Source organism: Balearica regulorum, chromosome Z (assembly GCF_011004875.1).
Source record: "Balearica regulorum gibbericeps isolate bBalReg1 chromosome Z, bBalReg1.pri, whole genome shotgun sequence".
Lineage (NCBI taxonomy): Eukaryota > Metazoa > Chordata > Aves > Gruiformes > Gruidae > Balearica > Balearica regulorum.
Window position 1 is genome coordinate 64,592,623 of NC_046220.1, and position 24,305 is coordinate 64,616,927.

Sequence of the window (24,305 nt, forward strand, 5' to 3'; positions counted from 1 at the left end):
AGAGGCAGAAACGGGAAGCTGCATCAGTACTGCATTTAGGGGCCACGTTCTCGTATTTTACACGTTCTCGTATTTTACATGTCGTTGTCTTCCAAGGTAACAATGTGGGGAAATAACTCACCACTGCTGCACTGACCCTGCCTTTGTTTTGGGGAAGAATCTGCTTTACAGTACAACTTGAACTGCTGTTCTTCTACCTGTGGGAAGAAAATAAGCACCTTTAGTTAGGGCCAACACTTGCCCTTTCACATGAAAAGGAAGTTCTGCCAACAAACCACGCAGCCTAACACCTCGCATTCCTCTGACACCTTCCTGTCCGTTCCACCCCTACTGAAAACTGTTTAAAGGAGACACTGGGAAACAGTTCCCTAGAATTAGGCGAGAGTTTTCCTCTGACTCTGAGGATGCCCTTTGCCACTGCCAAACAGTAAAAAAACCGTAAAGCTGGGCTGCCTTATCGCCGGCGGTCTACCGAAGCCAGGACAGACGATGACACGGAACGCAGGAGCCCCGCCGCGCTGGCACGGCTCGGCTCGGCTCCGCGCTGCGCCAACAGAAAGCCAGAGGTGGAACCGCAGCCCACGCGGGTGAGGAAGCGCAGCTCCGCCCGCTGCGCTGCAACTCGAGGGGCTGCTTCCCCCGAGCGCTGCCTTGCTCTAGGGCTGAAGCCGCTTTTCCCCGTCTCCCTCCCCCCCCCCCCGCCCCCGGCCTACCCTCCCGCCTGCGAGGCGCGGCGCGGCGCCCGTCCCGGCAGCCCTCCCGGGACCTGCACCGACCGGCTCCGCGTCGCGCCACCAGCCCGCCCGCCCAGCGCGCCGAGAGAGGCGGGAGGCCGCCCGCCACGCCGGGGCGGCAGCTCGCACCCGCCCCCCCTCACCCCCCCTCCCGGTCCCGGCAGCGCGGCCCGCGGTGGCGGGAGGGCCCCGGGCGGCGGCTCACCGCTGGCGGCTGCCGGCGCCGCGCGCGGGCGGGGCGGGGCGGGCGCGCGAGACCCCCGCTTGTTCCGAAGCTCGCGCCACGAGCCGCGACCAGCTGCTGCCTCTGCGGCACCCCGCCTCCCCTTGGCGCGCGCCGCCGTGACGTCAATACCTAGCGACACGCCACCCGCGCTCCCCACGGCGTGCCGTCGGATGGCGGGAGCGGCGGGGGGGCCACCGCGTGCGTTTCCCTCCGCAGGGGGCGGAGGCTCGAGCGGCTGTGGGCGGGGTGCCCGGCGCGCGGCGCCACCTACGTCACGGCTTCCCTTGACGTCAGCGGCTTCCCCGCTGTCAGCCGTCCGTGGGGGGCGAGCCGAATCCGAACGACGGCCCGTGGGGTGCGCGAGCCGCTCGCCTCAGGCCCGCCGGGGGGCGTCACCGGCGCGCGGCCTGCACGCTTCGGGCCGAGGTGGCGGTTCCCGGTTTGAGAATGATGACGGCACTGCCGGGCTTCCCTGGCGGCCGTGCGCCGCTCCCTCCTGCCTGTACTTCACGTCAGGCCGGGGCAGCGGCTCTCTCCTGGCGCGTTCGGTGTGCGAACAGCCGAAAACGGCTGAGGAAGGTGTAAACTTTCGACAGTTCCGCTGATGGCGTTTGGCGGTTATTCTGGAAAGTTACAGCGGCGGGGAGAAGGGTCTCCAGGGGCTGCGGCAGAGGCGCACGGCATTAACGCTCGTACATCATTTTACGCTGGGTCAGGTGTCTAGCGCTGAGTAACTCGGGTTTTGTTTGCTTTGCTGTGGGGAACAACGGACAGGGAACGTGCCCGACGAGGCCCGCGGGCCGCAGCCGGGTGAGGAGCTGCCGTGTGCGATCGCCGCCCCGCCGCGGGGGCCGTTCCCGCCCGTCACAGCGCTCGGGCCCGGCGGCAAGCAGCGCCCGCCCTGCGCACCGGCGGGCAGCGAATGACTGCATGACGCAACACAGCTCCAGGCTATGAACTGACCCACCGTTTGTGCCATCCTGTTGCCTCCTCAGCAGAAATTGCTGAGAATCACCGTTGAAGTAATTTGCTCAAGGTTGAAACGTAAAGTTCGCTTTAGATGGCGGGTACTGGAACGGGGAGATCCCTCCGGGACTGGTGAGAGAAGAAACCACTCCAGCTGTGTGTATACAACGGCGTAATGCTGACCCGGAGAAAACCCTCTTAATAATAATAATAATAATAATAATAATTAATAATAATAATAATAATAATATAATGTGTTTTCTCTTTCCCCTTGCTGTCCCTCCTCCCGCCGTTTGTCCTGCTCATCCCCGGCCACCTGGAACCGGTATCGCTCGGGGTCATTCACGTCTCTCCCAGCACCGGCCCTCACCGCACGGCGATACACGCACGCCCCAACAGCCAAACCAACCGAGTCCCCAGCTACGCTTCCTTAAATAACGGGCACTTAGCTAGGAAAGCATGCTGTCATTCTGCATGACGTTAGGGCCGTGTTACATTCCCGCATTTCGGTGCTCTGCCTCCTAACTCCTCCCGAGGAGGAGTCTGTTCTCCCGGCAACTTAGAATAAAGGAGCTCTGACGCCACGTGCTCCGTTGCCAGCCGTGCAGCTGCGCCGGTTTTAACCGAGCGGGGTGACGCTGCCGCGACGCGCACCTGCAGCTCTGCGGGAGCTCGCTGCGGGGGGGTGTGGTGTGTGTGCGCCTTGCTTTTCCAGGTGACACCGGGCCCCGCTCCCACCGCCCACCGTCGCCCCTGCCCGCAGAGCCCCGACGTCACGGCACCGCCCCCCTCCCGTGACGCGTTCTGGGCGCGGTGCTGGCCGGGAGTTGTGGTCCCGCACGGCACGTGCGCGAGGAGCGGGGCCGGTCCGGTGGCCGCCATGCCCAAGGTGCGGGCGGGGAAGCGGCCGCGGCAGGAGCGCCAGGAGGGCCGCGCTACCGGTGAGTGCTGGGTCGGGTCGAGCGGCGGCGCCCCGGGGAATGGAGGCCGGGACCGGAGGCCGGGGCCGGGGCTGTCGCCCGGCCTGTCGCCCGAGCGCGGCCTGCGCTCGCTCTCGTTCGGGGGACGCCTGGGTGCTGGGAGCGGCCCCGGCGGGGGCCCGGGGGAGGGCACCTCCCGGCTGGGAGCGCGGTTTGAGCTGGGAGAAGCCTGAACGCTGGCGGCGGAGAAAAACCGAAGTGCTTGTCCGTCGCGTTTCCGCGGGGTGCGCTCGCAGCCGGAGTAACGCCGCTGTCTGCCCTAGGCATCCGCTTCAACACCGGGGCCGGCCAGCACATCCTGAAGAACCCCCTCGTCGTCAACAGCATCATCGAGAAGGTGGCTGGCGGAGCGGGGATGGCCGCTGGGCAAGCGGCGGCTGAGCGGGAGCTGCTCGGGGATCGCCGTGCGTCGGCTCCGCTGCGCCGGGCAGGGCTGCCCGAGTTCCCAGGGAACGCGTGTCCTGATGCAGCGGGCTCTGCCCTGCATCTGCCCTTTCTGTGGTTGTGGGGGCACCTTCCTTCTCTGCTGCAGTTATTGTCTTGATATTGCTGCCTTTTTTTAATACACGTGGCTGCTTGCTTATTTTTCTACGCTTGGCCAAAGATCTCTCATACATTAGCTTTAAGACTTCCTTGTTCTCACCGTTTCCCGCTCATCCCTTTCACGTTCCTCTGCGAGCTGATTTTTACTGATCTGCCAGTAGCTTTCATTTAAAAATTAAATGATTGCTTGAATCGGTTCTAGAAAAACAATTGAAATGCCACTTTTTCTTAGGCTGCCCTGCGACGCACAGATGTCATTCTGGAAGTAGGCCCTGGAACCGGTAACCTGACAGTAAAGATGTTAGAGAAAGTGAAAAAAGTAAGTATGAATTTCTTCCCCACCTTCCCAAGCTCTAACCACATTGTGGCTTAGACTATGGCAAACAGAAGGATCTTCATCTGCTTGATTCAAATAAGTAGAATTACTGTAGGGGTATTTTTCTTTACATTTGCATAATTCCAGTGAGTTTTCAGCTGTTCATCTAAGTCTTGTACAGTTTTATCAAACTGTATTGCTGTTAACCATTTATGTGGTAAGGCTTGCATGTTTGGCAGGGGGAGGGAGGAAGGTGCATAGCCTAAGAGGGAATTTTTAAGAATTATTTAAACCTCTAGCAATAGATAGAGGTTTTTTTTCCAATTGAAATTTTAATCCCAGTTAGGAGGAGTTGTATAAAGTTGCAATTATATACTTTGTTTTCAGGTAATTGCCTGTGAAATTGATCCTAGACTTGTTGGTGAACTTCAGAAGAGAGTCCAGGGCACGTAAGTATTAACTGTGGAAATAGCGAGCACTTGAAGCAGTGGAGCTGTGTTGGCAAAAACTTTGGCAACGTGCTTCTCTGAGGATAACCACAGTGTATTTTCCCCCAGGTGTCTTGCAAACAAACTTGAAATCAAGGTTGGAGATGTCTTGAAAACAGACTTACCATTCTTTGATGCATGTGTGGCTAACTTGCCTTACCAGGTATGGGCTAAACAACATGGCAAAACTTTTTTTTTTTTTTAAAGTATAATTGCCCAGAAATTATACTAATGCTATTACTCTTCTCCTCAGATTTCTTCACCTTTTGTTTTCAAGTTGTTGCTTCATAGACCTTTTTTCAGGTATGTGGAAGAACAGAGCTCTGTATTACCTGATAGGAAAAAAAAAAAGTTTTAAAAATATTCCCAAATAAAATTTTTTTAGTTCTTAAAATATCAGTGTGATGGATCAGAGCTGCACCAAAATTTGCCTGTAATATGAAAACTACCAGTGCCTGGAAATTAATGAATTGAGCACAAGGAGAAAATTTAGTCTTGGCATCAGTGAGTATCCAGCTGGCGAAAACAGGACTTGCACCTCTTTACACTAGTATTGTAACTAATTGTTATTCCAGGGATAGATAGGGTATCGTACCATTTCAGATGCCTTCCTACCTTAGAACGGAAAGGTGGAAAGGGTAGGATCAAAGCCAAGACACTTCCTGTGTCTGGTCCAAAAATATAACTGCCCAGGTACTTCCCTGTCTTGTTCAATGTCAGCAGCTCTTGATTTCTGTCACTGAAACACTAAAGTTAGTGGCATTGCTGGTCAATTTTTGGAACTAGAAAGTTTGAAGGACACATCATAGAATTATTCAAAGTTATTTATTAGTCAGGCACAAAACTCTGAGATTACCCTCTGTCTCTTTGATCCTGATCCATTTAGCAGTATAAATAATCAAATTCTATTGTAGCTTTAAGGAGAGTTAGATGGTTTCACCAGTTTTGTGTTTGCTTTTTGTTGTTTGGGTTTTTTTAACATGCTCTGAGCTAATTAAGGCAGAGTTTGTTTATGACAAACTTTTATTGTTTGTAAGCACTGCAGCAGATCCTGTGTTTTCCAAGTGGTTTAGATTACTTGATTGATTTAAAATAGTGGTTTAGTTGGATTTTGATGTAAAAGTTGATTATTTAGAATTCATTTTCTCATTTCTGTTGTTTCTCAGGTGTGCAATACTTATGTTTCAAAGGGAATTTGCACTCCGTTTGGTTGCAAAACCGGGAACTAAACTGTACTGCAGACTCTCTATTAATACGCAGTTACTAGCTCGAGTGGACCATCTGATGAAGGTATGTCATTCTGCGCTAGCTAACGGAGCTATCAAAGATAGACGAATGTTTCTAGGAATGCAAGGATTTGCGGGTTATTCATACAGCTGCCTGACTTCTCCTAACAGGTTGGAAAGAACAACTTCAGGCCTCCTCCCAAAGTTGAATCCAGCGTGGTCAGAATAGAGCCAAAGAACCCACCGCCACCTATCAACTTCCAGGTGAGAGTTGTATACTTTAGTGACATACTAGTGATAATAATTAATTTCATTTTTCTTTTTACTTATTACTTAGTTCCATGTGCTGTGTTTTCACTACTACATACCAGCTATTCATAAAAATGGCATTTACGTAATTCCAAAATACTCGTTCCTCTATTGATCAGTCTTGTTACCTGACTGTGCCACCATCAATGCGGGTGCAGCTTTGTTTACGGTATTTCTGACAAGACTGGGGTATCATCTCCATGTCAGTTGGAGAGTTGCTAGTAATAATGTCCCTTTTCATCGTGGTTTATATCTCACAGAAACTCCTCTGGCTGATGACTTTGTTAGTTATGATCAAAGGAGTATCTATGAGAACTCTTATCTTTAGATGAGTGTGTATAATCTCAGAAGATAGATGTTACAGTATTGTATTCTCAAAGTTAATTTTTAAAATGCTTTGATCTTCAAGACCATTTCAGCCTTGCCCAAAGCTAGCCAGATTTTCTTCAAGTACGTGCATCCTAGGCACATAAGATCTGGCCAATAATGCCTAGACATGAAAAAGAACAATTCAAAGGTTTTTGTGGGTGAAGTATTTTCCTCTCTGTTTGTATTGCTTTGTCCAAGACAGGACTGGTTTTGTAATGTTTAGAAAGATACTTTCCTGGAATGTTTTTCTTTGTGTTCAGTATTGTTGTGAAATTGTCAATAGTGACTGTTCTTGTTTGTAGTAGCTGTTCCTTTCTGTAAATCTGTAATTTTTAATTTCAGGAGTGGGATGGTCTGGTAAGGATAGCCTTTGTTAGGAAAAACAAGACACTGTCTGCAGCATTTAAGTAAGTAACTTCTATTAAAGGAAATCTTTTCAAAGTTTGAGAGCCTATCCAGTTAGCCATTTCTTTTGTACAAATGCAGAGCAGTGTTATATGCATGCCAGCACAGTCTGGGATAAACCACAACGGTGGATTTATACTGAGAGCACAAGTTTTTTCTTTTAGAGGAAAACTAGGCAGCTGTTTAAAAAGAACAGTTCTGTGTAGTTGTTACAGGTTTTTATAGTGAAGATTAACAACCAATCAAGTAAAAAAACCCAAAAAACCAGTTACAGCTCAATTTTCACTCTAAACTTGTATTTCTTTCAGGTCAAGTGCTGTAGAGCAGTTGCTGGATCATAATTACCGAATTCATTGTTCCTTACATAATACAGTAAGATCCTTTAATAAATTAAATTCTATTTCTGTGTACTGTGACCTACATACTGTATAAGAGTAAAAAAATTAACATTGAAAAGCTTAACATGTTAAAAGTTTTTTTCCGAGAGAGTTTGGGGGAGGGAGGATTTTTCTTAGAGAAAAATCTGAAAGGGTCACTAAATTACAGTGAAAAAGCTGAGTATGTTATTAATATAATGGCTGTACATGTCTCAAGGACTTTTACTAATCTATTAAAATTTAATATGAAAACTTTTTGTATCTGCTTAGCAATACTGTTGTGCTTCATTTATAGTGAATGAGTTGAGGTATAAAAATTCAGATACAAGAATAGAAGAATATAGTAATCCATACAAAAAAAAAATACAACTTATTTCTACCACTTGAAACGAGAACTATTCTAAAAGCAGGAAAAGAAGAGATTATTTTAATGAACCTTTTTCTATGCTGTGAATAGAAAATGAATTTGATTCCTATTTTCCATTGACAGGAAATCCCTGAAAACTTCAAAATTGCAGAGAAAATACAGACGGTCCTAAAAAATACAGGATACTCTGAAAAACGAGCCCGTTCAATGGATATAGATGATTTCATTAGGTACTTTTTTTTCTTCTTCATGCCTTCCTTTTAACCTGCTTCAAATTCTGTCTCCATCTGTACCTGTGTAGCCCAGATTAGTATTGGGTTACACAGGAATAGTTACTGTTTTCCTGTAAATACCAGACACTCCTTGCTTCCAGTCCTGAACGTGAACAAACACTTAAACGCTCTATATGTTTTAACTGCTGCTTCCAGTATTGAGAAGCAACTAGGTGAAGACCCCAATTTCTGGTGTTTGTGTTACTAGACCCTTCTATGCCTCCTCTAAAAAGGGCATTAATAATAGAATTGGTTATTATAATTTCCCTGGAGACTTACACAGGCCTTCTCTGTCTGTCTTGAGGATCAGGCCATAGTCTATAGCATAATTTGGAAATTTGAGTAGTTAACTGCTATATTCCGCTCTTCTGGTCAGTTAAAATTTAAGTGGCAGCACGAATCCTCCCCTAATTTAAGATAAAAACTCCTAGCTGTTTCTCAGTGTGACAATTAATACAGCTACTGCTCTTTAAAGAATCGTAGTACACCTGGTAGGATGCAATATAACTAACTTCACTGAAAACATACCTGCATGTCTAAGATAGCAAATTGACTAATAACTTCTAGTTTAAGATTGGTAACAATTCTTTATGGCAGTTGAACAGCGATGGCTGCTTTTATGCTATTTTTGTACATTCTTTGCCAACCAGCATGTCTTAGAAATGCCTTAACCTGAAGTATAAAGCATTGAAATGGTAACATAAATATTTCACTCTTTCAGACTGCTGCATGGCTTCAATTCAGAAGGCATCCATTTCTCATAGATTCTACTCAAAGAATGAAAGATGTTCTGTATTTTGTCACCAAAGTCTTACCTGAATGATAGTGACTGCAATGGGACAAGGACTTCTCGCAAAAGCATTGACCGGAACACCCTGGTTCTTACTCAAACCTTACATGCAATGTTATCACAGACAGTAGGCAAGAAACTGCTGCTCTGTGTTTTAAAAGTGGTAAATTCTTTCATGACTGAAGTGAGGTGCTGGACTTCCACATGACAGTGTATTTTTAAATATACCCACTAAGGTGGATTGATGCTGGGGAATTGAAATCTGTGTTCTCTGATCATGGAGTTCACCTCAGTATATTCTTGCACAATACTCAACAGTACAACCTCTAAGTCTGGTCTGGGCAGCAAAAACAGAGTTGTAGTTGTTCCATTTGTTTTGTAGGGGGTTTTTTTTGTTGTTTTAAAGTATATTTAAACACTTCCTTTTGATTTGAAATGCCTGTCTCTTCCATTTATCCTCTGGTAGCTACTCACATTCCAAGCCTGTTAGTAATGATCTTCTCTTGGAGAAGGCCCAGTAACTGTTTCTCAGAAACAAGAACATTTATCTTGTAGGCTTGATATTGTTTACAAAAACATCGAGGTACCTGAAACTACCAGTGTCATCTCCTTTACCCTCTCCTTATTGCAGTGAAGCCACTGTAGGAACCAGCAGAAAACTACCAACAGGCCAGTGCTCAAAGCATAGACAGAAAGGTTTTTTTGCCAGCTGTTAATTCAGGCAGCTATGTTTGTTTATAAGAAAACTACTTCACCCTTCAAGGCAAGGAGGAGTTTTAGCCAAGAGCAAAGCTTTCAGTGAGTCTTACAACAATGTGTGCCTGTGTCCTGGCAGAAAGATTTACTGAAGTGTCTTAATGGAGTTTGGATTATGTGTATTTGTTGTTAAGGACAAGGCAGAGTTTTCCCAAGGAGGTTTGCATTACCTCTGCAGAGCAGCTGTCAAAAGAAAAATTCACTTTGGTCTGCCTTATGATTCGGGAAAATAGTAACTATTAACTCTTAACATCATGCAGGAGTGAAGGTGTGATGCTGTGTATGAACTACCATAAGTCACTCTTTTCATGTATAGCGTGTTTTTCTCTGTAAGACCACAGTAAGTGGAGAATCCTAGATTCACAGAATGGTGGGGGTTGGAAGGGACCTCTGGAGGTCATCTAGTCCAACCTCCCTGCTAAAGCAGGATCACCTAGAGCAGGTTGCACAGGATCACATGCAGGTGGGTTTTGAGTATTTCCAGAGGAGAAGAGGCCAGTTAGCAAAAACTCTTAAGATGTAACTTCTCCAATGTCAGTTCAAAAGTCATTGATTCAGAAGCATGTACAGAAATAGGCACTTGACTTTGCAGGCATCCTGCGAGGTTGTCTTGGAAAATTTAATGATTCTAGTGCTGCTTCACTGCATATAGAGCCAATTTATGAGTGAGTAGCCAGGGCAATATGCTCAGACCAATACAGAAGGAGCAAGTGCTGAAGATTTGTGTCACATTTCCTAAATCCTTTCATTTTACAGGACAGGAATCAAGCAGACTTGTCTTGAGTCCTGTTCAAGTCATTGCAGTGCCATCACAGCAATGGGCTACAGGAATTCGAGTGCCATAACCAGCCCTATCAGTTTATCTTGATTCTCGCTGCTTCAGTATGAGAGTAGAGCCAACCTTTACAGCAGGCTGTCTCTTAACAGCACACACACACCCCCCACCCCGCAGCAGACACAATTTCAATCTGCTACCCAACAGGATGTGTCACTTAGAAGGCTTAGTAAGAAGCTGCTCTGTCCCTCCTGTCCTCTGGTACCCACTGTGAACCACAGCCTGGTGGTGGCTCCAGGCCTGCATGAAGGCATAGTAGGGAAACCACTGTTTTTCACATAGGGTCCCTCAATCTTCAGAGGCGTTTTACAAAGTTAAGATTTCTCTAGAGCAGCTTCAAAGAAACTCCCTGGTATTACAGAGTAATGTGTACTATCACCTGCTAACAAAAGCTGCTGCCTTCTATTCCTTTTTTTTTTTTCTTTTGACTGTGATGGGCAACATTCTTAAATGCTCAGAAAGATGTGTGATGTTTCCTTTAAGACCTGCTGCAAAACTAAAGTCAAGACAGTGCTCTGGGGAACTTCCTCCTGCACTTTCCAGTGCAGAAGAGCTAGCTCCAGAAGTAAGTATCCACTCTGAGATCAGAGGCCTTTTCAAAAGTGTAACTCCAATATGCCCATAAAGTGAAACCCTCCCCAAAGCAAAACAGAACTTTTACAGAAGTAAATTCTCATCTGTATTTCATTTAATAGCTTAATTTATTAAACACATTATGTAAAATCTACATTGTTTCAGTTTTCATGTTTACACACAGGAGGATATTTTAATTTTTTTTTTAAACCATGATGTGACAAGAGCTTCCCATACTCCACCTTCCTGTGGCAGATACAAACATTAAACACTACAAGAATTCCTGGCTCATTTAACTCTCTTTTCATTGCATTCCCTTTATTTCCCTCCAGGCCTGACACAAACAAACAGGCTTGTATTCCAAAAGTAATTTTTAAACAGCTCCAAGAGAAAGTCTGCTGATAGGAACTCCTGGAAACAGGGAGAACTAGAGAGGTCTACAATTCTTCATTTGACAAGAAGTTCTTACATGAAAAGTCAATCTCTTTTGGATACTGACTTGCAAAAATAAAACTTGAGTGCCACCACCTAAAAAGTGCTGATACACAGGGTGCCATTTGTAAGAATTCAGGTACTCGTGTGATTTCTGTCAGCACTAGGTAGAGGTATTGTGCAAAATCCTCAAATGATGCAATTTCAGCCCACTTTTCAGCTGCTGGCACTGTACAAAGGGAAAAATAGGTATTAGCTACTTTTTTTCAAAGCAACAGAGCTATTCAAACTACCTGCAAACTACGGTTAATGTACATGTAAGTTTGTCATGCATCAAAAGCCAAATTTTGACAGTATGTGAGAGGCCAATATGTATGTATTTAGCTGGATCCCTGAACTTTGACAGTTACCCTCTCCAGAGGATAATGCAGAGGTCAGATCGTACCTTTACTCTGACAGCATTATCACACCATACCACATACTGTATATCTGCATTATCCTAAGATACAACTCTCCTCAGTACTTAATTAAACATTACCCTTTATTATAGATCAACTAATTTATATTTTTTTTTGTTCTGTGGTTTTTTTGTTTTTCCATACAGAGAAAATGTTAGAATTATATAACCATTCTTTATGGTATTCAAATAAATCTAAACTCCAGATTTTTTACAAGGAGGATGGAATGCCCAGCTGTTTGTCCACTCCAACAGCTCTTGCAAATAATATGGCACATCCTGTGAAATGAAACGAGCCACAAAAAAAAATCAGAAACAATAAAAATGTACACACACTAAAAGTAATTCATATTGACAAGTAAGGAATGTTGTTTATTAAGGCTGTGCTTCAAAAAGATGATGTTTAGGGTTAAGTAGCCTTCATCAAGGCACAGAATGGGAAGAGGTAAGCACAGCTGTCTGTAGAAGAGAAGTTATGTACAACCACTAGTGAGGTGTGCATGCATGCAAACAATTTAAAACTGCAGAGCTGGTCTCTGTAACAAAACTGAACGTAGTTAAAAGGAAATACTGTGACTTTTTAATGGCCACAGTTTTACTTCATTATTAAAAACATGGCAAATATTTCCAATCAGAAAATTCACAATTTGAATAAATGAAATACTTTAAACAAAGTGCTTCACAGATCTGAACCCTGCATAGTTGTGCCGTCTGGTCTAGAAGCATTTTGCAGACATCATAGGAGCATTTCACACAAAACTGATTATGTCATTCAGTGAATAAGAAACAGGACATTTCCACAGACATTTCTAATGTTTTTACACTTTCAAGTAGTTGAGTTCTTACGGCCACTGGGTTTTGTAACAAATATGTGCTACAGCAGTATGGGTTCATGGATTCCTTTAGCAGCAAAGGCCCATTTCAAAGGGCACGTGGTCTTTTCGGGTTGATCTGTTTACTGGCCTGTTCCTCCTCTTGTAGAGCTGCCCGGAAAGATTTCACTTTATCTTTAATGAAAAAGAGAGAATGAGTACTGATGTGCCTGTGCTCAACACAGATCTTGAAAGCCCTTGATGCTCTGCATCCCAGCCCCAATGCACAACAAAGAACGTTCCTCTACAAAAATAGCTGATGCTTCGAACTACAGGGGGATTGAGATAGGCCTAAATTCCACACTCACCACACAAACAAGTTGCTTAGCAACTTAGTCCCTTCTTAGATGCTACCCCTGTCTCTAGGCAGGACAGGGTTGGCAACTGTCTAATTGCATTCCCAGCATGTAACCTGCTCACACTTAAATTCTGCTCCTCACTTACACAGAATCAGGAGATACACACCACATACATCCTTTTCCTTCCCAGCACCATCCAAACCATCCTTAGAGGCACGCAAAATTGTATTCAGTGTACAGTCACTTTTCTACACTCTAAAACCCGGCAGAGTAAATTCTACTTCCCCCCTGTTTTTCTATGAACATGAAAAGCATTTGTGATTAAATTTTGGAAGTTATTCACCATAAATAGATAATGCATCATTCATTTCCTAACTATAAAACAATGGGAAAAACCTGAGAAAGGAAGTGTGTCATGTTTTCATATTTCTATTCCTGTCTTCCTCCATTCCCTAGTATACGTCCAAGAATCGGAAGAAGGAAACCAAAGTGACAGCATAAAGATGTCAGTCCCAGAGTGACAAGATATATTGGGTTTGCATGGCAAGGTCTTGGTAGTGGGGAGGCTACAGGGGTGGCTTCTGCAAGAAGCTGCCAGAAGCTTCCCCCAGGTCCAATGCTCCAGCCGGCTCCGAGATGGACCTGCTGCCAGCCAAGGCCAAGCCCATCAGCCACATTGGTGGTGCCTCTGGGTTAATGTAGCTAAGAAGGAAAAAAACCCCAAAACAACCTAGGAGCAGTTTTTGCAGCCAGAGGAGTGAGCAGATGTGAGAGGAACAACCCTGCAGACACCCAAGTCAGTGAAGAAGGAAGGGCAGGAGGTGCTCCAGGTGCTAGAGCAGAGATTCTCCTGCAGCCCATGGAGAAGACCATGGTGAGGCAGGCTGTACCCCTGCAGCCCATGGAGGTCCATGGTGCAGCACAGATTCCACCCACAGCCCATGGAGGACCCCACACCGGAGCAGGTGGAGGCACCCAAAGGAGGCTGTGACCCCATGGGAAGCCCACGCTGGAGCAGGCTCCTGGCAGGACCTGTGGCCCCATGGAGAGAGGAGCCCAGGCTGGAGCAGGTTTGCTGGCAGGACTTGTGACCCCGTGGGGGACCCACGCTGGAGCAGTCTGTTCCTGAAGGGCTGCACCCCACAGAAGGGACCCACGCTGGAGCAGTTGGTGAAGAACTGCAGCCCGTGGGAAGGACTCACGTTGGAGCAGTTGGTGGAGGACTGTCTCCCGTGGGAGGGACCCCAGGCTGGAGCAGGGGCAGAGTGTGAGGAGTCCTCCCCCTGAGGAGCAAGGAGCGGCAGAGACACCGTGTGATGAACTGACCACAACCCCCAGTGCCCGTCCCGCTGTGGTGCTGGGGGGGAGGAGGGAGAGAAATGGGGAGTGAAGTTGAGCCCGGGAAGAAGGGAGGGGTGGGGGGAGGTGGTTTGGGAATGGTTTTATTTCTCATTACTCTGATTTGATTGGTAATAAATTAAGTTAATTTTCCTGAGTTGAGCCTGTTTTGCCCATGACAGTAACTGGTGAGTGATCTCTCCCTGCCCTTACCTTGACCCAGGAGCCTTTTGTTCTGTTTTCTCTCCCCTGCCCAGCTGAGGAGGGCAGTGACAGAGCGGCTTTGGGGGGTACCTGGCCTCCAGCCAGGGTCAACCCACCACACAGGAATAAAAGAAAAAATACCCCACCCCCACCCCTCAGCCCTCAACCTCACACTTGAATTTTTACCAGTATAGCATGTCTCCTGTAGTCTAAATAGTTACAGAGCACTAAAATAAAAAAAAATCATCTCCATGAGGTACCAAGCTGACAAGCTGATTTTAGAAGAGAAGTGCAAGAGGCAATTTTGGACACAAAGAGAGGCTGACAAAATTCAGACAGAAAGGCTGCTGAAGAAAAAAGTAAGCTAACGACCAAGCTACTCAGAGCTCACCACTCTTAAGCACAGTCTTGATAATGACAGCAGGCTCCCTGCTACACTACAGAATGCAAAAGAGCAGGAACTGAGAGTTCCTACTACTTTTCCCTCATTGTGTTATCTTCTTTTCTCGTACAGTTTATCTGGATTTTCTTTTTCCTCCCTCTGTTGTTTTGGAACAAAGGAAAAGAAAAGATAAGTTTCAGGATTGAGTTTATAAAGCAGAGATTTTTCCTTTAAACTAGGATGAATTGAGCACGTATCTGAACTTGCTCTTAGGCAGCAGAATAAATATACCTTCCACGGGACATTGCAGGGCAGCATAAGGGGAAAAAAGATCCTAAACATAACCACACTCTTTTTTATCTCCTCATTATTACTGCAAGTCTCTGTGGCATATGAAAACACACTGCTAATAATTCACACACAAGTGATTAAAAGAATCTACCTCTAAGTTCAGTCAGAATATCAATTTTTTGCTCTAGAATTGCTTCAAGTTGAGTAGCATAAGAATCCACATCATAGTCTACTTCTTCTGTCATCTCAAGAAGAGCTTTTTCATCTTCCAGCCATCTAATAGATTCCTAGAAAAAAGTTAAAAAAAACCCCAACTAAATACATTAGCAAAGTTTCAAGACAAGTTTCAAGACAAAGAGCTGAAGTAGACCTTTTCTCAAGATGACCACATTCTTCCTGTCTAGTTACCTCAATATAATAGATTTCAATCCCCAAATGAAACCTTATTCCTAATTCAGCAAAATTGTATGTTTTCTACATTGTTTCTTAATTCCACTGGTCATAGCAGCAACCAATAACCCCCAGCTACCCCAGTAGTCTTCAAATTCAGAACGTTAGGTGATTGTAAAGCTAAGGAACTCAGAGAACAGAACTTTGTGTCATGGTTATGTCCTCATAGGCAGGTATCAAACTCTAAAGTCAGGTTTCAATTTTAAGTATGGGCCGGTTCCCAGTCACTATAATCGTAGTGTCATTACTACAGTCAAGGAGCCAAGATAATTCTGTCCATAATCAAAACCAGTTTTGAGAGAAGCTGCCTGAAAGAAGAGCTATTTTAAGCTCACTATTGCATGAACTAACTCCCCAGATAGATAAGAGTACTGTAAAGACTTGTTAAAGCAGCTCTTAGGTGTCTTTGCATTCCAAATATTACAAAAAAAAAGAGGAAAAAAAGAAAAGTCCTGCAGCAAAGAATGCAACCAGGAGCTTAAAGCTTACAGAACCATGCAAAGCTGTGCTCAGGAGAACTGATCCATTGAAAATGCTTTGATTCAAAAAAAAAAAAAAAAGAAAGCAGCTGACAGTTCTAGGCATGCTGGGCCTGAAATATTAAAATTAAGTCTTTTCCCCTGTGCTCAGTAGCCCAAGTAATATTGAAAACGTAGTTCAAACCCCATATATGTTTTTGGCTTTCAGGACAGATGGAGCTCACATTGGGACAGAACTGATCTCATCTGATGTAAACTCATACATCCAAGACACCAAGGAAGACCAACACCTCAAGAGCACGCTTCATTCTGTTGATCATTCATTGATATATTTTAGACATTTTTGTTACGAAAGGACGTTTTGTATTAGCAGCTTCCAGAAGAAAGCTGACAGAATACAACTTCTGCCGACTTCAGCTGGTAGACTTTGTATTGGTACAGCTCACCTCCACCCACAGTGCAACCAAGCCATGCTGCAAATGAAGGGAGCCAAGGCTCAGACACGTTTCCTTCCAGCGACTGCTGGGAGAAGCAGTCATCTCCAGGAGAAGGCCAGAAGGACACACAGAGGCAGTAACATCTTAAATTAATGCAGCTTGGCTCTCCATAAGTCGCAAGCGTTAAGACACAGCTACAGCATATGGGGTGTATGACTTTCACGCTTACGCATGTTTTACTTCAGGGCTAATGTTTCATAATAACTAAATCTCTACATCTGTTGTAAAATGTGTTATTTAGCATCCTACTGTATTATGAACACACATCAATGTTCCACTAAGTTAGATACCTAAATTGAGGAGATGGGTGTATTCCCTACAGGTTTAATGCGCTGCTGTTCTTTTGCAGCAGTCGTGACAAATGGACAGCCTGCCTAAAGACTCTAAGGTTATGAACAGAAGATAATGAACACATTTCCTTCTGAAAACTAGTTACTCATACTTGTAGTAATAAGTTTATTTATTTTGTGAATGTAAAACGCTCCGTGGCACTGATCAGCATTACATTGTGTAGGCAGTATTCCTTCCAAAGACCCTGACTAATAGCAAGTGAAAACCTTTGTGTGTCCATAAAAAGGAGGCAAACAGGCAGTTAGACATGTATGTATCTCTTCTGCATCTCAGTATCTCAGAGAGAGATGTCACAAAAGGATACTCAAATGAGATAGCTGGAGGGAGTACTGCAGTATCTTGGAGGGAGATGACCACACAGAAGTGGTGCTGGTAGAGGCATTACTATTAACTGCTAGCTCTGGGATAGGAATACTGGCATAGATTAGACAGTGAAATTAAAAATTTCAAGAGCAATCTGAATAAAGTCCCTGCAATTAGTGTAAAAAACCCACGTTCACTAATGCTGGAAAAGGACTACAACAGAAAATATAGTGAATAGCAAAAATAGTAAAAAGAAAACAACAACTTTTCTTATGATGAATACAATCTATTTAGGAATGTTTGTTGCAAAGAAAGTGAAAATTTTACCATATTTCTGGGATGATATGGAAATACGCTTCTCTTTCAACATGAGGACAAAGATTAATGGTTATGGGATCTGTCCCTGTTTGTTTACTACAATGGGCTTAGCATAATAAATCAATTTAGAAATCTCTGACAGCAGCGGAATGACCAGATCATAACCTGCATCTTCAACAGTATGCACTTTCATTGGGAAAACCTGAAATCCTGGATCAGGACAAAACAAAGTAGAACTCTATTTTTTACCTGGAAGACAGCCCTGTGGTCTTCAACTACTTGCTCTTCCATTTCTACCATCTGTGACACAGCTTCATGGAAAGTAAACAACTGCGGAGAAACTTCCTCTTCCTGAAAACAACAGTTAGGCTTGTTAGTCTGGAAAGAACCATGGCTACAGGAAATATATTGTGATCCATCTCATCACAGAACATAAAAAGAAATATGCAGAAGGCAGAATCTGTCAAAAATAGAATTTAATAGTTCTAACAAGAAAATCTCCAGAAATGAATGGAGAGGGCAATAAATTAAAAATGTTCACAGAGTTAAATTTAATGCATATTGACTAAAAATGTCCAGCCACTACTCCTGAATATAGGAAAACAGAGTATTTCCCATTAAAAAAATACTATGAAGAGGAAGTCACAAGGGAAGGATGCTAGTAGGTTTTAATGCCTACAGAAAACTCTGGTTTTCTGTCAGAGCTTTTTGTTGTGGATATCACAATAGACAACCATTTTAAAAAAAAAGGGGGGGGGAAACAGCAATTACATTCAATACATTTCAGGAAATAAAAATTAAATTAATCCTTTGGGAAAAAAAAAAAGTGGAATAAATGTAAGGTGAAAAATGTAAAATGTACATGCTGATTAAAACATTAGAAGAATGCTCAACTCCTGTTGAGTCATGAGGTTCAGAAAGGACACCCTTGCTTTCTAAACTCCTCAGAGAGGAGCCCAGGTGTGGCTGGATCCAGTCCTAGTCCCACACTTGATCAATGATTTATGTCTAAAGGACTATATTCGCACAATCAATCCTTTATATCACTTAGCTAGTATTTCAAAGTTTAGCATGCCATTAGTCACTTACTGAGGATCTGTTGCAGCAAGGAATCTCGGCCTCAAAACCTCGAGGAACAACCTTGAGTGGCATCCCTACTCAAGGGGAGCTCCTGGCACGCAGCCTGCTGCCGTGCAGTAGAGCTCAAGGGGTTCTGGGCTGTCCACTATTTATAAAGTAACTTAGTCATATCTGCACACCAGCAAGACATCTGGGTCGCTGCTCCAGACAGCCCTCAGCCACCGTGTTGCCATCCGTCCCCAAATTCCAGCATAAGTCAGACGCAGCCATCACGATCCCCACTGGTATTTATGGCTTAACGTGGAGGGGGGGGGCACACCATCACAATTTACTTAATGATCTTGCTAACAGGCTACAAATGCACATGACTCTGGATTTGCTCTGCCATCGTATTTATCACCCACTCTTCCCATGTACTGCTGTAAGCCACTCACGTTTTGTTCACAAAGCAGTTTGAGATCATCTCTCTGAGGAGAGCTCCCCACACCCCACTGTGTCTCCAAGTCCTCAATCTGACTGGGAGGATGGTGTATAATGGGACGGATATCTCCCGCAATGCTAGGATCCACTGTCAGCTCCTTCACCCTACGAGCAGAAAATGTTTCATTTATAAATTAGTAACCTCCTGTCCAGAAGAGTCACAACCAAAAATAAAGTTCTATGGGTTTATGCGCAATTAATTCATTTAATAAGGATGATGATGTCAGCTTCACAAATTTAGTGTACTTTCAGTGACAAAAAGATGTTAGTCCAACTCCTAAAAAGCATGGATCATTTAATTTCAACTACTTGCAGATGGATTACAATCCATCTTCTAGCAGGAGGCATTTTCGGATTGAAATCTTATTACTCATTAACCGTTGAGAGCGCAAAGATCTCCAAACCCTCAATAAAAAAATCAGTACCCCACTAGCTGTTATAAGCAAATCCACCAAGAATTCTGAAGAAAATAATAATTTGCAACCAAGTATCTCAGAGAATGAACAGATCCTTTAATTAAAATAATTTCAAAGGTGAAAAAATCTTATTAAAATGGTAAGCTCTTGCAGCATGAAAAATAGTTTAAAAGATTGATAATTATTCTGTCAAAAAAAAAAGGCCCATTTAAAAACCAGTTTATGAAACAGGCACATCAAAGTCTGCAAGTATAGCAAGTTTTAAAACATAGTCTTTTTTTTTTTTAGGGGAAAAACATTTTTTTAAGTAGCACTTATTTATTACAATGAAAACTTTCACATTCATCTTCAGAGTGATGAAAAGTTTTAAAAATATATATGGATGAAAATTGTTTTCTTTTTTAATTAGATATTTTCAAACTACCCTAAACACAGACCTCTCACATTTGGTCCACTAAATGTACAAAGGTGACATCACCATTTTTAAAAAAACGTATGAAGGAAACTAGCAAGCCTGGCTACAGAGTGTGGATGTTTAAGGAGGGTGAACAAAATACTGGGAAGATGATTGCAGATCATGCAGAACCATCACCTGCCAAACAAAATAAAAACAAAGTATGTGTGACTCAAGGCAAGGGGACTAATGAAAGGTTGGTCTGTAAAGTTACATAGCCAAAGAGAAAACTTAAAAATAAAGATTCCACGTATAGAATGAAGTAGACCTGGTGATTGAAGGAGAAAAGTCGTCATACTCATAGGAAGGAGAGAGATCAGAGCGACTGCCACTACCCTGTGAGAAGGGAATGTCCGAAGGACTAATTCCAAATTCCTTTACTCTGCAGCAGCAAAATACAGCAGCAAATTAAAAGAAAATGTTCTCATAAACACAGTTAAAATGACAACTCTTTGTTTAGCATACTTCTGTAATAGTTTAACTATAAAATTATTTTTATATTAAAACACAAGTGTGCCAACATATTTAAATCTTCTGTAAACAGAGTTACAGATCACTAAGAAAATGAACAAAACTAGTGCTGCTCATTTGCAGGGGACTATAACAGCAGTGTTTTCAGAAGCATAATTCCAGATTTCAGTCATGCAGTTAATAAAATTTGCTTTACATTCAATATTCCACTAATAGCTCCTTTTAAAATATCAAACCACTACAGCTACAAAATTCTTTTCTGTCCTGTCTTACACTACACACACGCTGGTTTCCAGCACCTAAAACTAACTGTATTATGAAAATGATGTATTGCTAGAAAAAAACTAAAATACTACAGAAAACACATGAAGCAACTTTAGAGTGACTGGCATTTACTCCAAAACAACACACAGATTTAACTCTAAGGGGAAGAAACCATTTCAGCACAACTATTTAGTATACTAGAAACAGGCATTTAATTAGTTTTGTAGTGTCTTCTTCTGGAGTCACTTCAGCAATGCATATTCTATACGGGGTAAAACATCCAGTAAATCTTGATCAATGTGCAGGGTCCTTCGTTATGTGACTGTAAGCAGGGGAGCAGATGCCTCCTTCTCGCCAGGAAGTAAATCACACAGACTGGTCCGAGCCAGGCAGATTTGCTACTAGCTCCCTTGATCCAGAGACAGACATTCAGATACCAAGAGGAGCGGGTGGTAAGCTTTCCTAGCAGCCCTTTTGTGCCCAGTTAGCTACTGGCCAGAGGTGCCCAGACAAGCCGCAGATGTGGTTCTGCTTTTTACTGGGGCAAGCAGGCCACTAAGATGGTAGCCTCTCCTGGCCCAGGCAGGGTTTCTGATTGCCCAGACGCTGTTTTGCCTCCTTTGTTCTTGGCAGCAAAGCACGGAGGGGTCTCTGGGTCACAGTCTGACTGGAGGGACATGCAGGACTGGATCACCACATCTCCACAGACAATTAACGAAGGAGAACTGCAGCAGGGGAGGGCTCCTTTCACACTCACAGAAGATAGATGAACACTTTCAGAGAGCAGTACACGTCTCAGAGGTGCTGCATCAGCCCCTGGAAGTGCTAATTTCTCTACACTGATTGTAAAGTCCCTGGTGGATTAACTGACCCTTTACTGAGGGGTCTCAGATATTTGCCTCAAGTTGGGAAGTATAAAATTTCATGTATATGCATGGAACAGAATGGCAACTGCAGGCAATTCAACCAAAGGGATGAAAAAAACCCCACACTGCAGAAAGATATTTCATATTCCCCAGGGAATCATCATGAATACAGACTAACCCTAATCCAAGAGATGGTGCCTCCAGAGCAGGGGGAAAACTAGTAGGGGCATTTCTAACATTCCTTGCAACACATATTATCTGGATAATAGATTAAATGCAGTTCCTATTGACTAATTGTAATGGTTACAAAAAAATGACAATTCAAATTAAATATGAGCCTGGATCAGTAATTTGGTTTTCATCTTATTAAGAAACACAAGTACGATAAAATTATTCAAGTAGCTAAAATAATTCTGCATCGTGGAACAACAGTATTCCAAATGTCAGTGATGAACAGTCAGTATAGCTATAAGCAATAATGTTTTCCATACCTGTTTGCGTATCTCAGTGTATTTAGAGTGTTTTCACATGATGCCATCCCCGGAGAAATTGTAGCGATCTGGAGAAAACAAGCCACACGTTAATAAATCACTTTGTACAGATGAAACAGTAGATGAATTCAAATTAACTTTATCTTTTAATCTCCAGTTTCATTTGAGATCTTCTACAAAAACTGTCTACCATGTACAGCTGTTCTTATACAATGACATGTCAAGGAGACAGATGTCAAGTCAAAGCTTCAATTTAATTTTTTTAACCATATCTGGAACACTAAGAATTCATAGACATTTCAGTCAACTTCCCTCATCTCACTGTCTTGGTAGCATAACGTCTAAATGCAAAATTCTAACTGAAAAAATAAAGACTCCTCGAAAAGGCAAATAAACAACTCAGTAAAAAGTAAATCTAATATATCCTGCAAACAATTACCAGATTCTTATTTTTTTATATCTTTGTAGGCTGTTCTCCGTTCAAACAGACTGTATACAGATTTCAAAGATCTATTTTGGCCACAGTCCAAAACTGTACTCAATAGTATTAATGGTAAGGATGTGTTTAAATTTTTTCCTAAGTAAAGATATTTTTTTTTCTCAATTAGAAGTTATCTGTAAACATTACTTGATAGCTAACTTATTATCAGATGTATCTGGAATCTATAGGTCTTTCCTTTTCCAGATAAATAAAATACTCTAAAGATCTCACCTTCTTTCCAGCACTCAGCAAAAATAATAAGTGTGATCAGGCAACAGTGGCATCATTATTTGTCCTAGCTTCTCCCAGTAGTCCAATTTTTTTCATCTGTGCCCCTTTCAGGAAAGCCATAAAGGCACTACCCAGGACAAACACCTCTATGATCCTACACACTAACATTTTTTGTGGCAGCACAGCATCAGGAGACTGAAACTGATGAAGATTAGATAATCCTGGTCTTCTCTTTCATCCTGCTGCTGCCATTACTGTACAAAATCACGGGTAGTCATCCTGAGAGGAATTTCTCCTACTGGGGAGAAAGGAAAAATATGTGGTGGGAGGGGGTCAGAAAGTCTAAAGAGCCTGCTACCATACAGACTTAAGTTTAAACCTCTAACAATGGTACACATCAGTTACTAATGAAAACAACAAATGTAGATTTTAAAAAAAATCATGTGATTGCATGTGCCTTTACACATAAAGTGTTCTAGGCTGTAATCAACAAAAAACTACAAGTTCCTAAAATCCTTCTGCTCATTTAACATGAAAGCTGCGTGCATCTCTTCCGTCAGTTCAATGTTCAGAGCATAGCACACAGGGCAACTGCCCTAACACCAGGGGACTACTCAACACTTTGAAGCATGTAAGGTACAGCTGCCAGAGGGCAGCGCTGCCATAGCCATGCAGATACCCTGTTCAGGGCACAGGAACCCGCGTACAAGACTCAGTCTGTTGAACACAAGCTACATCATGTGTCCTCATGCCTCAACAAGCCTGGTCCAGGCAGGACAAGAGGACTCCAACCTCTCTGTTGCTCGCTTCCTTATTCGTAATTCAAAATGAGGATGCAAAAAACTGCACTATTTATGGACAGGAATATCTTTAAGGCCCGTAGTTACCATTCTTCCTATTTCAAATGTGTCTACATTGCTTATAATTCACCACAGTGGGATCAATGGCCCTTTTCGGACACTGAAGTCTGGGGTTCCCTCTCCCACCCCAGAGGGTTGAGGGGTCTGGGCACTTCAGCTATGACTGCAGCAAGTCAAGGATGCACCACTGGTTAGAAAATGAGACTATTCTATGTAGCTATCTTGCAAATTTCAAATTGTGATGATACGTTATCATAGAATCATAGAATGGTTTGGGTTGGAAGGGACCTCAAAGACCATCTAGTTCCAACCCCCCTGCCATGGGCAGGGACACCCTCCACTAGACCAGGTTGCCCAAAGCCCCATCCAACCTGGCCTTGAACACTTCCAGGGATGGGGCATCCACAACCTCTCTGGGCAACCTGTTCCTGTGCCTCACCACCCTCACAGTAAAGAACTTCTTCCTACTAGGTAACTCTTAAAACAACTTTAAATGGTTTTTGAAACTATTTAAGGACAAGGACTTCAGTAAAACTGCAATAACTAATAAAGTTCAAAACAACCTATTTATGCTGACTGTATGTTTCTGGATTTCTTTAGACTTAAACAGATCCTAGTCATAACTATCCACATTATGAAGTTATTTTCAAAAGAGTTTTTTAAAATTTGAAGGGAAAAAAAAGTTTCCAAATCATAGTTTAACCTTATATACAAAAGAGAATGCTCCATCCCTAAAGAGATAACTTTTAAAATTGCAACAGTAAGTTCATAAACAATAAAAAGAAAAGCCAAATAAAAATGAAGTGTAGAAATTAGCAAATAAATTTGACTCATATATCCCACTTACAGATTAGTATGTCAGAAACCAAATGGCCCAAGGAGGTATTTCATACCAGGACTTTTCAAGAATCTCTTACAAAGTTAAAATCACAAGTTTTTACTACATGATCTTATATGCATTCCATATTGAAAAGCGCCACATATTTGCAAAATGTCTTACTCTCTA

The 24,305-nt window shown here is 43.3% G+C and overlaps 3 protein-coding genes across 9 annotated transcripts in view; 1 reads left to right on the top strand and 2 right to left on the bottom strand.

The window, feature by feature from the left end:
- The window catches only part of IPO11 (importin 11), a 93,351-nt gene extending 92,150 nt beyond the window's left edge, over positions 1 to 1,201 (bottom strand). Inside the window, exons 1-2 of one of the 4 annotated variants that reach the window (XM_075739414.1) lie at positions 1,090 to 1,201; positions 137 to 197 (exon numbers count right to left, since the gene is read on the bottom strand). The gene's annotated coding sequence lies outside the window, so the exon portion shown is untranslated. Of the gene's footprint in view, positions 1 to 121; positions 198 to 939 lie in introns of all 4 variants that reach the window. The other 3 variants (XM_075739412.1, XM_075739411.1, XM_075739413.1) reach the window with 3 other exon arrangements.
- Positions 1,202 to 2,709: 1,508 nt separating this feature from the next.
- Positions 2,710 to 10,686, top strand: DIMT1 (DIM1 rRNA methyltransferase and ribosome maturation factor). The gene is made up of 12 exons (XM_075739438.1): positions 2,710 to 2,867; positions 3,170 to 3,243; positions 3,682 to 3,768; positions 4,153 to 4,214; positions 4,323 to 4,416; positions 4,507 to 4,556; positions 5,420 to 5,543; positions 5,651 to 5,743; positions 6,500 to 6,564; positions 6,871 to 6,934; positions 7,430 to 7,536; positions 8,300 to 10,686. The coding sequence occupies exons 1-12, from the start codon at positions 2,807 to 2,809 to the stop codon at positions 8,340 to 8,342; spliced, it is 924 nt and encodes a 307-aa protein (XP_075595553.1). The 5' UTR covers positions 2,710 to 2,806; the 3' UTR covers positions 8,343 to 10,686.
- KIF2A (kinesin family member 2A) overlaps positions 10,626 to 24,305 on the bottom strand; it is a 58,830-nt gene continuing 45,150 nt past the window's right edge. For 2 of the 4 annotated variants that reach the window (XM_075739421.1, XM_075739422.1), the window contains exons 16-21: positions 21,728 to 21,795; positions 19,904 to 20,017; positions 18,720 to 18,870; positions 17,455 to 17,556; positions 14,959 to 15,094; positions 10,626 to 12,428 (exon numbers count right to left, since the gene is read on the bottom strand). In XM_075739421.1, coding sequence (XP_075595536.1) covers positions 12,343 to 12,428; positions 14,959 to 15,094; positions 17,455 to 17,556; positions 18,720 to 18,870; positions 19,904 to 20,017; positions 21,728 to 21,795 — 657 coding nt within the window. In that variant the 3' untranslated portion in view covers positions 10,626 to 12,342. The remainder of the gene's footprint in view (positions 12,429 to 14,958; positions 15,095 to 17,454; positions 17,557 to 18,719; positions 18,871 to 19,903; positions 20,018 to 21,727; positions 21,796 to 24,305) is intronic. The other 2 variants (XM_075739424.1, XM_075739423.1) reach the window with 1 other exon arrangement.